The sequence below is a fragment of the Panulirus ornatus genome, chromosome 2 (genome assembly GCF_036320965.1).
Source record: "Panulirus ornatus isolate Po-2019 chromosome 2, ASM3632096v1, whole genome shotgun sequence".
Taxonomy (NCBI): Eukaryota; Metazoa; Arthropoda; class Malacostraca; order Decapoda; family Palinuridae; genus Panulirus; species Panulirus ornatus.
Window position 1 is genome coordinate 76,556,293 of NC_092225.1, and position 12,674 is coordinate 76,568,966.

Consider the following 12,674-nt stretch of genomic DNA (forward strand, 5'->3'; position numbering starts at 1 on the left):
CACACATTTAGACCCCCCAGTCTGAGCGTTCGAGGAGGATGAGCACTCCCCCGCGTGACTCCTTATATATATATATATTATATATATATATATATATATATATTATACTTTGTCGCTGTCTCCCGCGTTTGCGAGGTAGCGCAAGGAAACAGACGAAAGAAATGGCCCAACCCCCCCCCCCCCATACACATGTATATACATACGTCCACACACGCAAATATACATACCTACACAGCTTTCCATGGTTTACCCCAGACGCTTCACATGCCTTGCTTCAATCCACTGACAGCACGTCAACCCCGGTATACCACATCGATCCAATTCACTCTATTCCTTGCCCTCCTTTCACCCTCCTGCATGTTCAGGCCCCGATCACACAAAATCTTTTTCACTCCATCTTTCCACCTCCAATTTGGTCTCCCTCTTCTCCTTGTTCCCTCCACCTCCGACACATATATCCTCTTGGTCAATCTCTCCTCACTCATCCTCTCCATGTGCCCAAACCACTTCAAAACACCCTCTTCTGCTCTCTCAACCACGCTCTTTTTATTTCCACACATCTCTCTTACCCTTACGTTACTTACTCGATCAAACCACCTCACACCACACATTGTCCTCAAACATCTCATTTCCAGCACATCCATCCTCCTGCGCACAACTCTATCCATAGCCCACGCCTCGCAACCATACAACATTGTTGGAACCACTATTCCTCAAACATACCCATTTTTGCTTTCCGAGATAATGTTCTCGACTTCCACACATTTTTCAAGGCCCCCAGGATTTTCGCCCCCTCCCCCACCCTATGATCCACTTCCGCTTCCATGGTTCCATCCACTGCCAGATCCACTCCCAGATATCTAAAACACTTCACTTCCTCCAGTTTTTCTCCATTCAAAATCACCTCCCAATTGACTTGACCCTCAACCCTACTGTACCTAATAACCTTGCTCTTATTCACATTTACTCTTAACTTTCTTCTTCCACACACTTTTCCAAACTCAGTCACCAGCTTCTGCAGTTTCCCACATGAATCAGCCACCAGCGCTGTATCATATATATATATTTGAAGAATGTGTGGAAGTCGAGAACATTATCTCGGAAAGCAAAAATGGGTATGTTTGAAGGAATAGTGGTTCCAACAATGTTGTATGGTTGCGAGGCGTGGGCTATGGATAGAGTTGTGCGCAGGAGGATGGATGTGCTGGAAATGAGATGTTTGAGGACAATGTGTGGTGTGAGGTGGTTTGATCGAGTGAGTAACGTAAGGGTAAGAGAGATGTGTGGAAATAAAAAGAGCATGGTTGAGAGAGCAGAAGAGGGTGTTTTGAAGTGGTTTGGGCACATGGAGAGAATGAGTGAGGAAAGATTGACCAAGAGGATATGTGTCGGAGGTGGAGGGAACGAGGAGAAGAGGGAGACCAAATTGGAGGTGGAAAGATGGAGTGAAAAAGATTTTGTGTGATCGGGGCCTGAACATGCAGGAGGGTGAAAGGAGGGCAAGGAATAGAGTGAATTGGAGCGATGTGGTATACCGGGGTTGACGTGCTGTCAGTGGATTGAATCAAGGCATGTGAAGCGTCTGGGGTAAACCATGGAAAGCTGTGTAGGTATGTATATTTGCGTGTGTGGACGTATGTATATACATGTGTATGGGGGTGGGTTGGGCCATTTCTTTCGTCTGTTTCCTTGCGCTACCTCGCAAACGCGGGAGACAGCGACAAAGTATAATAAAAAAAAAAAAAAAAAAAAAAAAAATATATATATATATATATATATATATATATATATATATATATATATATATATATAAATAAATAAAGGCAGACAGTATGAATTATGTACATGTGTATATATGTATATGTTTGTGTGTGTATATATATGTGTACATTGAGATGTATAGGTATGTATATTTGCGTGTGTGGACGTGTATGTATATACGTGTGTATGGGGGTGGGTTGGGCCATTTCTTTCGTCTGTTTCCTTGCGCTACCTCGCAAACGCAGGAGACAGCGACAAAGCAAAATAATGAAAATATCTCTTGAGTTTTTCCTTTTCTTATATTTAATTGTCTTTCTTTCCTTAATTTTCCTCATTTTCAGATATCTAATCTCTAGTTTTGCTGTATTATGTATTGAAACCAGAGATTTACAAATGTAGTCAAGCCCCACAGACTGTACTTTTAGGAAAATGGATGGCTGATGAAAGTCTACAGCAAAATAAAGTGCTTTGCAATGATGTGGATAGTCCTCTGACATTGATTATTTTGAACTTCAGTGGTTTGTTTATAAATTCAGGTTGTTACCTCACCGTTTTGGATCAGTGGTTTGTTTATAAATTCAGGTTGTTACCTCACCGTTTTGGATATGCTGTCAAGCAGCTTGGATGTCCATGATCAACTTAGGCATCCATCAAATGACAGATATTGTCACAACAGAAGGAGGCCTTTTTTGCTAAGAACTTTTCTTTTGTGGTACCCTTAACCACTCTGTTAACCTATTTCATTGTCATACACATGCTTGATACAATAATATAACTCTTGTTATGTCCTGTTTTTATAAGATTTTATCTTTGCTATTTGTAAAAGTGCTATTCTTAAAGGTTGGCGAGAAAGAATGCTACCCATGTATCTCTTGCATGCCCTAAAAAGTGGCTGAGAGGGTTGGTCTGAACGAAAAATAATGATAAATTTATCTTTATATTTAGTTTGCTTCAGTCTTTTAACGATTATAATTCATTTTGTCATTTGTAGTGTTTTAAAGTGATAGATTTATTGTGTTTGCTTTATGCTATTGTATGGTGTATTAAGGGTCTCTTACATATGATTTGTACTTCATATAAGTTACCCATAGATTCTAAAGTTCATAGTTTTCTTAACATTTTGCTGTTCTAACTTCATTAATTATTTCAGGGTAATCTGCTAGTTTGTGTAGGAGGCAGCAACAGCCAGCTGGTGGTTTGGGATGTTGGGCGTGAGGTACCAGTTGTAGTTCACAGTGGGATGGGTGGTAGCATCTCTCTTGTAATCTGGTCTCCTGACAGTTCCAGGCTCTTTGTTGCATACTCCTCGAAGATTATGAGGTGAGATGAGAGCTTAATGGTCAAGTTGAATTCAAAATGGATATTCTCTTTATACATTTGTATGCTGTTTTCACTACAGTAAGTAGCAAGGTTCTTTCTTGCAGAATCTCCTTTAAACATTTGTCCAAAACTACTATTTTCTTACACATATGCTCAATATGTCTTTCGCCACACTGTGGCTTGTATCATCCCAATTTCATGATCTCCATTTCTCATACATACTCTCTGTTATTCATTTTGGTGTCTATTCTTAAATTCCTTTTAAATTCAGAACATCTTTGATTATTTGGATCAGATATTTCCCATTAGCATATCTCTTCCAAAATTCCTCACACTAAACAATGCGAACTCAGTGAATCACATTCAGTTACTAATTAATGCAAATTTTTATCATTCTATGTAGTGGGAGCCCTATACAGATTTATGTTTAAATGGGTAGTGTATCTTATACTGTGGTGTACCATACTTCCAACAACCCTCTTCATTCCTTGAAGCGAATATTTTCCCTTTCATTACTTCCAGCATTTGCTTACCCAAATGTTTTTCTTGATATTTCAGTCATTATTCACCTTCCCTACCAGCACCAGTTGTGCTAACTAAATGTCTGAAAATATGAGCCTTAATTTTTTTTCCTATTTCATCCAGTATTTTACTTCATAAATTCCTTTTCTGCTTTCACTGTCCTCAAACATAACTACCAAGATCATCTTTTCATTCATAATATGATTTTTTGCACACTTTGAAGCCCTTTTCCATTTTACTTACTGATCTTCTCATAATGAGTAACCTGGACAAATAACAACATTCCCAGGCCCCATTCCCTTCAGGCAACATATTTAACCACCATGCTTTCATCTATAACTAGTTGTTCAGCACTCTTGTGAAAATGTAAAGCATAACTTATGACATCCTTGTCCTTCTGATTAGATTTAATATAATTGTTCTGTCCTTGACCTGTTTTGACTCATGTTTACTCTTTTCATTGAACTACCTCACTTCCTTTAGTAGCTTTTCTTCTACCCCTTTTGCTCTAAGTATATTTAAGACCTTGTGTTTATTGTATATATCACAAAATTATTGATTTTTTGTTTGTTATCTGTATTGTATCCCATTTATATGGATGGGATCAAATGCATGTAAACTCTCAGTTCACTCACATACTAAAACCATGTCTAGTTTTTCAAAGTAACATGGGCCTTTTCATTAGTGTGAGAACTTCTTGATTTTTCCTTGTCGTGTCTTGTATCTCACACACAAACTTCTTTTCAATCGATGAAAAAAATTTGTCATGCATCCTTATTTGAAATATCTATGTCCTAAGCAGCCAGTTTCCTACATCTAACCATTTTTGAGGTTTACCTCTTTTCCTTTACTTTCAGTTATAGGGTACTACAATACATTTTCTTTATCACCCTTTTATGTGTATGCATTCTACATGGCCATACCATCATAAATGGCTTTCATCAGTATATAACTCTAACTCTCTCCACAAAAAATATTTCTCATCTTAATTCTTTACTGTGTCCAATCTCCATATTTCCCTTTCTTTCTTTCTTTCTTTCTTTCATACTTCTTTGCCATTTCCCCTGCTGGCAAGGTAATGCCAGGAACAAAGAAAAGGCCTCATTTGTTACATCCATTCTGTGGCTGTCATATGTAATGCACTGAAACCACAGCCTCCTGTCCACAACCAGATTCATAGATTTAGTTTCATACAAATCTGGTCACTGGTCTCTTAATAAACTTTCTTTTCTACAGTTTCATTCATACCTGGTCATTGATCTTTTAATAAACTTACTTTTCTACAGCGACTGTACGTAATATTATGAGAATTTTACTAATATAGGTGACTGAATATGATATCTAAATAACTCAGAAGCACTATTTTCTCCAAGATACAATGTGTTCTTACATGCCACTCTTGTTTTGAGCTTTTCATGTCTTAGCAATTTCATGATCCCCACTCCCTCCCTTGATTGCATTATGGAAATATGTCTGTCTTGGCCCTGGAGCTACACTCACTCCATAAATAATCAAAGCAGAACTTATTTTTAGTTCTCTTTTCGTTTTTGTTGTAACTTTAAACACTTTTAACTTACACAACTATCCCTCTCTTTTCTGGACAATGCATTTCTTCCTTCACACTATTGTAATTCATTTAAAAATACTTTCTCCCTGTACAAAGTTTAACTTGATTTAGTATGATGAACTGTAACCCTGTCTACTACAAGTCAGACTTGACTCTTAAGGCAGCCAGCTCAGTATCATTGTCCTCAGACTAACTGGTACTAGCAGATGACACAGCTTGTACCTTTATCTCACTCGATGACCAACTCTCTCATCCATGTGCTGAAAGTCTTATGAGTCTTTTTGGTACTTAGGGATGCATAGGCATCCTGAGGTATTGCTGGGAACTGGTAAACATTTCATGATGTTGAAAATGATGGTGAAGGAGAGTCCCTGTCTACGTATCACTGCAGTAGAGTTGGAAATAGCAAGTAAGGGTGGCTTGCCTTGATAAGAGGCCTGTGTTGCTACCTTGGGGTGAAGCTTTCACTCATGGTTATCAGCTGATGAAAGGTACATCCCATTTAGAATAATTAGTTTTACTGAACTTACACCATGAAATAAATGGTATGTACATACCACTACTTATAAAAAGTGAAGCATCAAACCACGAAATCCAAGTCCATTTTTTCCCCCCCAGTGTTAGAGGCACCAGTTACGGACAAAAGTCCACATCAAGGCTGGGCTATAATTGAAGAATAGATAGGATTATGAAGGGGAAAAAGTTGCATGGGAAAGTATTTACAAATTCTGGAAGAAATTAAAGACCTGTCTTTTAAAATGTTCATGGTCATGGTAGGCTTAAGCTACTTTAGCCTACAATTGCCTATTTAGGCTTGTGTTTTTGTTCTGATGTATTGTAAATATTTCTGTAATAGATCCTCCACTTGCAATTAATTTTGTCTTTGTAATTTGAAACATATCAGTTTATGTTTTGAAATACATAATACAGTATCATTAATAGAAAACTCTATCTTGATTCTGATTTTCCATTCATCTAAATGGGCCTTACATTGTATATAGGATCACACTCATCTTTAGGATGCTGGTATTCTGTTTTCTGGTAATTTTTTATTTTCTCCAATTAAGCTTAATGTAACAGATTATATTGACCAAAAGAAGCTCACATAAGTGACCATTTGTTTTGTAATACAAAATGTTAAATAAAGATTTTAGTGATCTGAATCTTAATTCTGATATTTTTGTCTAGTATGGCTATACTGAGATATCCAGTCCAAGTATGAGTTTATTGAGGAAGTTCAGATCAAGTGAGAGAAGGAGCAGACTGAATGATCTGGAGGAATATAGTGATGAGTCATCGGCATATGAGTGCATTTGGTTGTTTGTGGAAGTAAGGAAATTGTTCATAAAAAGAAGAAAAAGTGTAGAAGAGAGGATGGAACCTTGAGGAATGCCACTATTGTTGGATAGAGGTGAGAGGCTGATCCATCAACAACCATGGGAATAGATTGGTCTGAGAGGAAGCTAGATATGAGGGAGGGAAGTCAAAAGAGGGGATCTTGGAGATCAGACCCCGATGCCACACCATGTCAAAAGCTTTGGATATATCAAGGGGAACCACACAGAATTCCTCAAAGTCTGTCAGGGATGATGACCAGACTTTAGTGATACAGTTATGAATATTATCATTGGATCTTGCCATTTGGAAGCCTTACTGGTGACTAAAGAGTAGACTTTGAGATTCAATCTGTTTGAGGGTATGAGAGTTGAGAAAGGATTCAAGTGCTTTGGAAATGATAGATGTCAAAGCAACAGGACAATGATTAGAAGGAGTTAGAGTGGTCATCCTTCTTTGGGATGGGATCTACCAGTGCATGCTTCTAATAAGAAGGGAGTTTTGGTTTTATATTATATAGAAACAGATCAGATGAAGAAGGACAGGTGCAAGTTCAGAGGCGCACTCTTTCAGTACACAGGAATGGATGCAATCAGAACCACAAGCTTTACTTGTTTCCAGAAAGAGAAGTTCTTTTTGGATGGTTTGAAATGAGATTACAGGAAGGGGTAGAGGAGATGTAAGAGGAGCATTTAAGGGGTGAAGGAATGTCAGAGTCATTGAAGTTGGAGTTAGAGGAGAAATGGGAACTAAAGAGAGTTGCTTTGTCTCTAGGAGAGACAGCCATAGTTCTATCAGAAGGGAAAAATGGAGGAAAGGTAGAGTGACAGAATTTGTTAGCATTGTCCTTAGCTAAGTCCATAAAGACCTGTCAGTGGCTGATGAGAAGTTATCGCACTTCCTTTGATACATCTTGCCCTTCTTTAGAGGCACATTATCATTATCCTGTGATATCCTGCAATTGTTTTGATTAACAGATTAATTTGAATTCGGTTTTACCTACAGAGTGTTTGAAGTTCGTAACTGGACGTATGAACAGTGGAGCCTTGAATCACCAGTCCAATCTGCAGTTTGGTCTAGTTTAGGTCATTTGCTATTGTTTGTCACCCAAGATGATCCAGTTCTTTACTACTTGGGTTTTGTCCCAGGTGAAGGCATTGGAGGAACCCAGGTGGCAGCACAAGTTGCTGATCTTACTCATACTTTAGTCAATGCTGAGGATGCTGAGGAAATAAGGTAAGGCTGTTTGTCCCTTTATAGCCAGTCATTTATCATAACCTGTATTTTTTTATAGTTGGGTTTTCTGTGCAGAATATCTAAAGAACACTTCTGTTACAGCATAGCTTTGTTGAAAATACAGACAGAAAGTGAGAATTTAGAATTAGAAAAGAGTCAGTAAGAGAGAGTAGACATAAAAAATTGAAAAAGAGTCAGTAAGAGAGTAGACAGTAAAAGAAAAAAGGGAAATGTAGCTGTGCATGCTTTTTTGAGACAATATACCATGAGTTACAAATGAGAGTATTTAGAACTGTTTGTTATGGGACATACTACAATTAAAGATAAAGGATGATGATATGGATTAAGTTGTATAGTTAAAAGAAACTGTAGTGTGGCCGTGGTAAATGGGAGAATGATTGTGTTTAAGTATTTTATATTTGTTTTATTGCAAGAAAGCCTACATGCCAAAAAAATTATGCAGGTATTCTAGTGCTAATATGTAAAAGAATACCTAAAGATGAATTTAGGGACTTCTGAGTGGATGCTAAGATTGATTAGCTTGGATGATAAGGAAGAGATTTGGTGAGTGGAAGAAGAGTAGCAACTACCATAGACATAACAGTTTATGGATATGACAGTCACTGAGAGGAAAAAAATTATAGGCTGAATAATGATTGAAGTGTTTGATTTTGGCCTTCCACTTTACTCTGAAGTTTATTAACACAATGCAAATAGTAAGATAGTTCTTTGGCATTTTATATATTTCTGTTCACATGATGATCTTTTATAATCAGACATTTAGCTGTTTTAGATTATTTTTAAGTTTTTAACACTGACGTAAACATTTTTGTTTTCTTTGCGTCAATAAAATGATTTCCTCTAACTTATTCTTGCCTTTTAGTGTAGGTGGAGCAGTGATGCAGTTAGCATGGGACACCCGCAGTGAGCGTTTAGCTATAGTGTTCCGTGATACAGAATGTGTGGCACTCTTCCACACACACACTCATCCCACTTTACACCTTGCTCCTGGGTGAGTACATAGATTATGGCATTACATGATTAATTCTCAGGACATTCCTTATTTTTCTTGTACTTAAAAAACCAGAGAGATATATCTGTATGACCCGTTTTGGTGAAAGGGTACATAAGTTTCATAAAATAGGGAAGTCATATTAATTGACCCCTCAATCACCAGGTATACATTCCAAATATAATGATATCCAAGACCTTATGTTAAGTACTGACAAAAGCGTGAAGTATATTGAGGCAGGTGAAAAGATAGAAACTTGTAATAATCATCCTATCAGATATTAAGAGAGTACACTCTATCATATAGCATTACAGGAATTCCAAAGTGCTTAATATTGAAGTAATTTGGCATAGTGCACCTTGACCTTAGAAATGTGAATTATGTAAAGATCATAGATATGGACATAGTTGATGCTGTGGTTGAATTCTTAAATAGTTTACACTCAAGGGGAAAATAAGACACCCCAGGATAGAAGAGAAAATATAATGAAGTGCAGGGGTCACCTATTTGAACAAAGAAGTAGAAATCATAAATGGATAGAGAAATGCTTTCGTTTTATTTATTTTATTATACCTAATCGCAGTCTCCCACATCAGCAAGGTAGTGCACGGAAACAGATGAGGAATGGCCCAACACACCCACATACACATGTATATACATAAATGCCCATACACGCACACACACATACATGTACATTTCAATGTAGACATACATATACATACAGACATATACATATATACACATGTACATATTCATACTTGCTGCCTTCATCCATTACCGTTGTCACCTTGCCACACATAAAATACACCCCCCACAGTGAGGTAGTGCCAGGAAGAGACAAAAAAAAAAAAAAAAGAAAGGCCACATTCATTCTCACTCTGTCTCTAGCTGTCATGTGCAGTGCACCGGAACCACAGCTCCCTTTGCACATCCAGGCAACCACAGACCTTTCCATGGTTTACCCCAGATGCTTCACATGCCCTGGTTGTATCCATAGACAGCACGTCGACCCTGGTATACCACATCGTTCCAATTCGCTCTATTCCTTGTACACCTTTCACCTTCCCGCATGTTCAGGCCCAGATTGCTCAAAATCTTTCTCACTCCATCCCTCCATCCCCAATCCAGTCTCCCACTTCTTGTTCCCTTCACCTCTGAGCCAGGTACCCATTTGACTGGCGGATCCTAGGGGTGGATGAACAGCTGGTTTGGCTGTGGACTGACTGCCATAACCAGGATTCAAACCAATGGGCTTGACTTTGGGCTACACCAAAGGAGTCCTGAATTGCAAGAAGTATCAAAAGTGTTGCTTGCTGTCTTTGTGTTTAGTGATGTTTTCACAGTTTTTGTTCCAGGTGATAATTCTGCTTTACCAGTAGCTAACCAAGGGTTCCAAGAAGTTGTCCCAGGAAGGAGAGGCTTGTACTATTGCTTGGAGCAAGATAATGTGTCTACAATCAAGACTGTAAGATGTACTGGCAGGGCTGAGTCCACTATTAGGACACTTGGAGCTTCCTTTTAACTTCATTTTCCCTTGAAAAGCTGGGTCTGGTCAAATTAAGAAGACCAGTAAGGTAACTGATAACTTGATAGGGATGAGTGTTTTGACACCTCATCCTTCATCAGGTTATTAATTACTAAAGTGGTCTTCCCATGTCAGCCAAACCCAGCTTTTTAGAAAAAAATGACATCAGAAGGAAACCCAAACAAACATCTGGATGATAGACTTGGTCCTGCCAGTATGTTTTGAAATCTTGTATATTTTTTTTTTTTTGCTTTGTCGCTGTCTCCCATGTTTGCGAGGTAGCGCAGGGAAACAGACGAAAGAAATGGCCCAACCCACCCCCATACACATGTATATACATACGTCCACACACGCAAATATACATACCTACACAGCTTTCCATGGTTTACCCCAGACGCTTCACATGCCCTGATTCAATCCACTGACAGCATGTCAACCCCGGTATACCACATCGCTCCAATTCACTCTATTCCTTGCCCTCCTTTCACCCTCCTGCATGTTCAGGCCCCGATCACACAAAATCTTTTTCACTCCATCTTTCCACCTCCAATTTGGTCTCCCTCTTCTCCTCGTTCCCTCCACCTCCAACACATATATCCTCTTGGTCAATCTTTCCTCACTCATTCTCTCCATGTGCCCAAACCATTTCAAAACACCCTCTTCTGCTCTCTCAACCACGCTCTTTTTATTTCCACACATCTCTCTTACCCTGTGTGTGGACGTATGTATATACATGTGTATGGGGGGGGGTTGGGCCATTTCTTTCGTTTGTTTCCTTGCGCTACCTCGCAAACGCGGGAGACAGCGACAAAGTATAATAAATATAAATAATATACTCTCTTACCCTTACGTTACTTACTCGATCAAACCACCTCACACCACACATTGTCCTCAAACATCTCATTTCCAGCACATCCATCCTCCTGCGCACAATTCTATCCATAGCCCACGCCTCGCAACCATACAACATTGTTGGAACCACTATTCCTTCAAACATACCCATTTTTGCTTTCCGAGATAATGTTCTCGACTTCCACACATTCTTCAAGGCTCCCAGAATTTTCGCCCCCTCCCCCACCCTATGATCCACTTCCGCTTCCATGGTTCCATCCGCTGCCAGATCCACTCCCAGATATCTAAAACACTTCACTTCCTCCAGTTTTTCTCCATTCAAACTCACCTCCCAATTGACTTGACCCTCAACCCTACTGTACCTAATAACCTTGCTCTTATTCACATTTACTCTTAACTTTCTTCTTTCACACACTTTACCAAACTCAGTCACCAGCTTCTGCAGTTTCTCACATGAATCAGCCATCAGCGCTGTATCATCAGCGAACAACAACTGACTCACTTCCCAAGCTCTCTCATCCCCAACAGACTTCATACTTGCCCCTCTTTCCAAAACTCTTGCATTCACCTCCCTAACAACCCCATCCATAAACAAATTAAACAACCATGGAGACATCACACACACCCCTGCCGCAAACCTACATTCACTGAGAACCAATCACTTTCCTCTCTTCCTACACGTACACATCCTCGATATGCACTTACATCCTCGATAAAAACTTTTCACTGCTTCTAACAACTTTCCTCCCACACCATATATTCTTAATACCTTCCACAGAGCATCTCTATCAACTCTATCATATGCCTTCTCCAGATCCATAAATGCTACATACAAATCCATTTGCTTTTCTAAGTATTTCTCACATACATTCTTCAAAGCAAACACCTGATCCACACATCCTCTACCACTTCTGAAACCACACTGCTCTTCCCCAATCTGATGCTCTGTACATACCTTCACCCTCTCAATCAATACCCTCCCATATAATTTACCAGGAATTCTCAACAAACTTATACCTCTGTAATTTGAGCACTCACTCTTATCCCCTTTGCCTTTGTACAATGGCACTATGCACGCATTCCGCCAATCCTCAGGCACCTCACCGTGAGTCATACATACATTAAATAACCTTACCAACCAGTCAACAATACAGTCACCCCCTTTTTTAATAAATTCCACTGCAATACCATCCAAACCTGCTGCCTTACTGGCTTTCATCTTCCGCAAAGCTTTTACTACCTCTTCTCTGTTTACCAAATCATTTTCCCTAACCCTCTCACTTTGCACACCACCTCGACTTTTTTTTTCTAATCTCTAAGCAGGAGTATAGGCCTTCTTTTCTTGGGACAACTTCTTAGGACCCATGGTTAGTTACTGACAGAGCAGAAACATCAAGAATATTACTAAACACAAGGACACTGAGCAGAAATTGCATCCTTACACTCCCAGTTACATAGGGTAATGAAGGCAACAAATCATGTTTAGTTGATTTTAAAGACTGTAATACATTATGTTAAATAATAAGTGTTGGATCTTTTTATTG

General features: G+C 39.0%; 1 protein-coding gene across 2 annotated transcripts in view; it reads left to right on the forward strand.

Annotated features, from left to right (window-relative positions):
- The window catches only part of LOC139757319 (aladin-like), a 62,644-nt gene that overhangs the window by 48,041 nt on the left and 1,929 nt on the right, over positions 1 to 12,674 (forward strand). For both annotated transcript variants that reach the window (XM_071677745.1, XM_071677735.1), the window contains exons 7-9: positions 2,912 to 3,081; positions 7,511 to 7,741; positions 8,625 to 8,753. In XM_071677745.1, the coding sequence (XP_071533846.1) occupies positions 2,912 to 3,081; positions 7,511 to 7,741; positions 8,625 to 8,753 (530 nt within the window). The remainder of the gene's footprint in view (positions 1 to 2,911; positions 3,082 to 7,510; positions 7,742 to 8,624; positions 8,754 to 12,674) is intronic.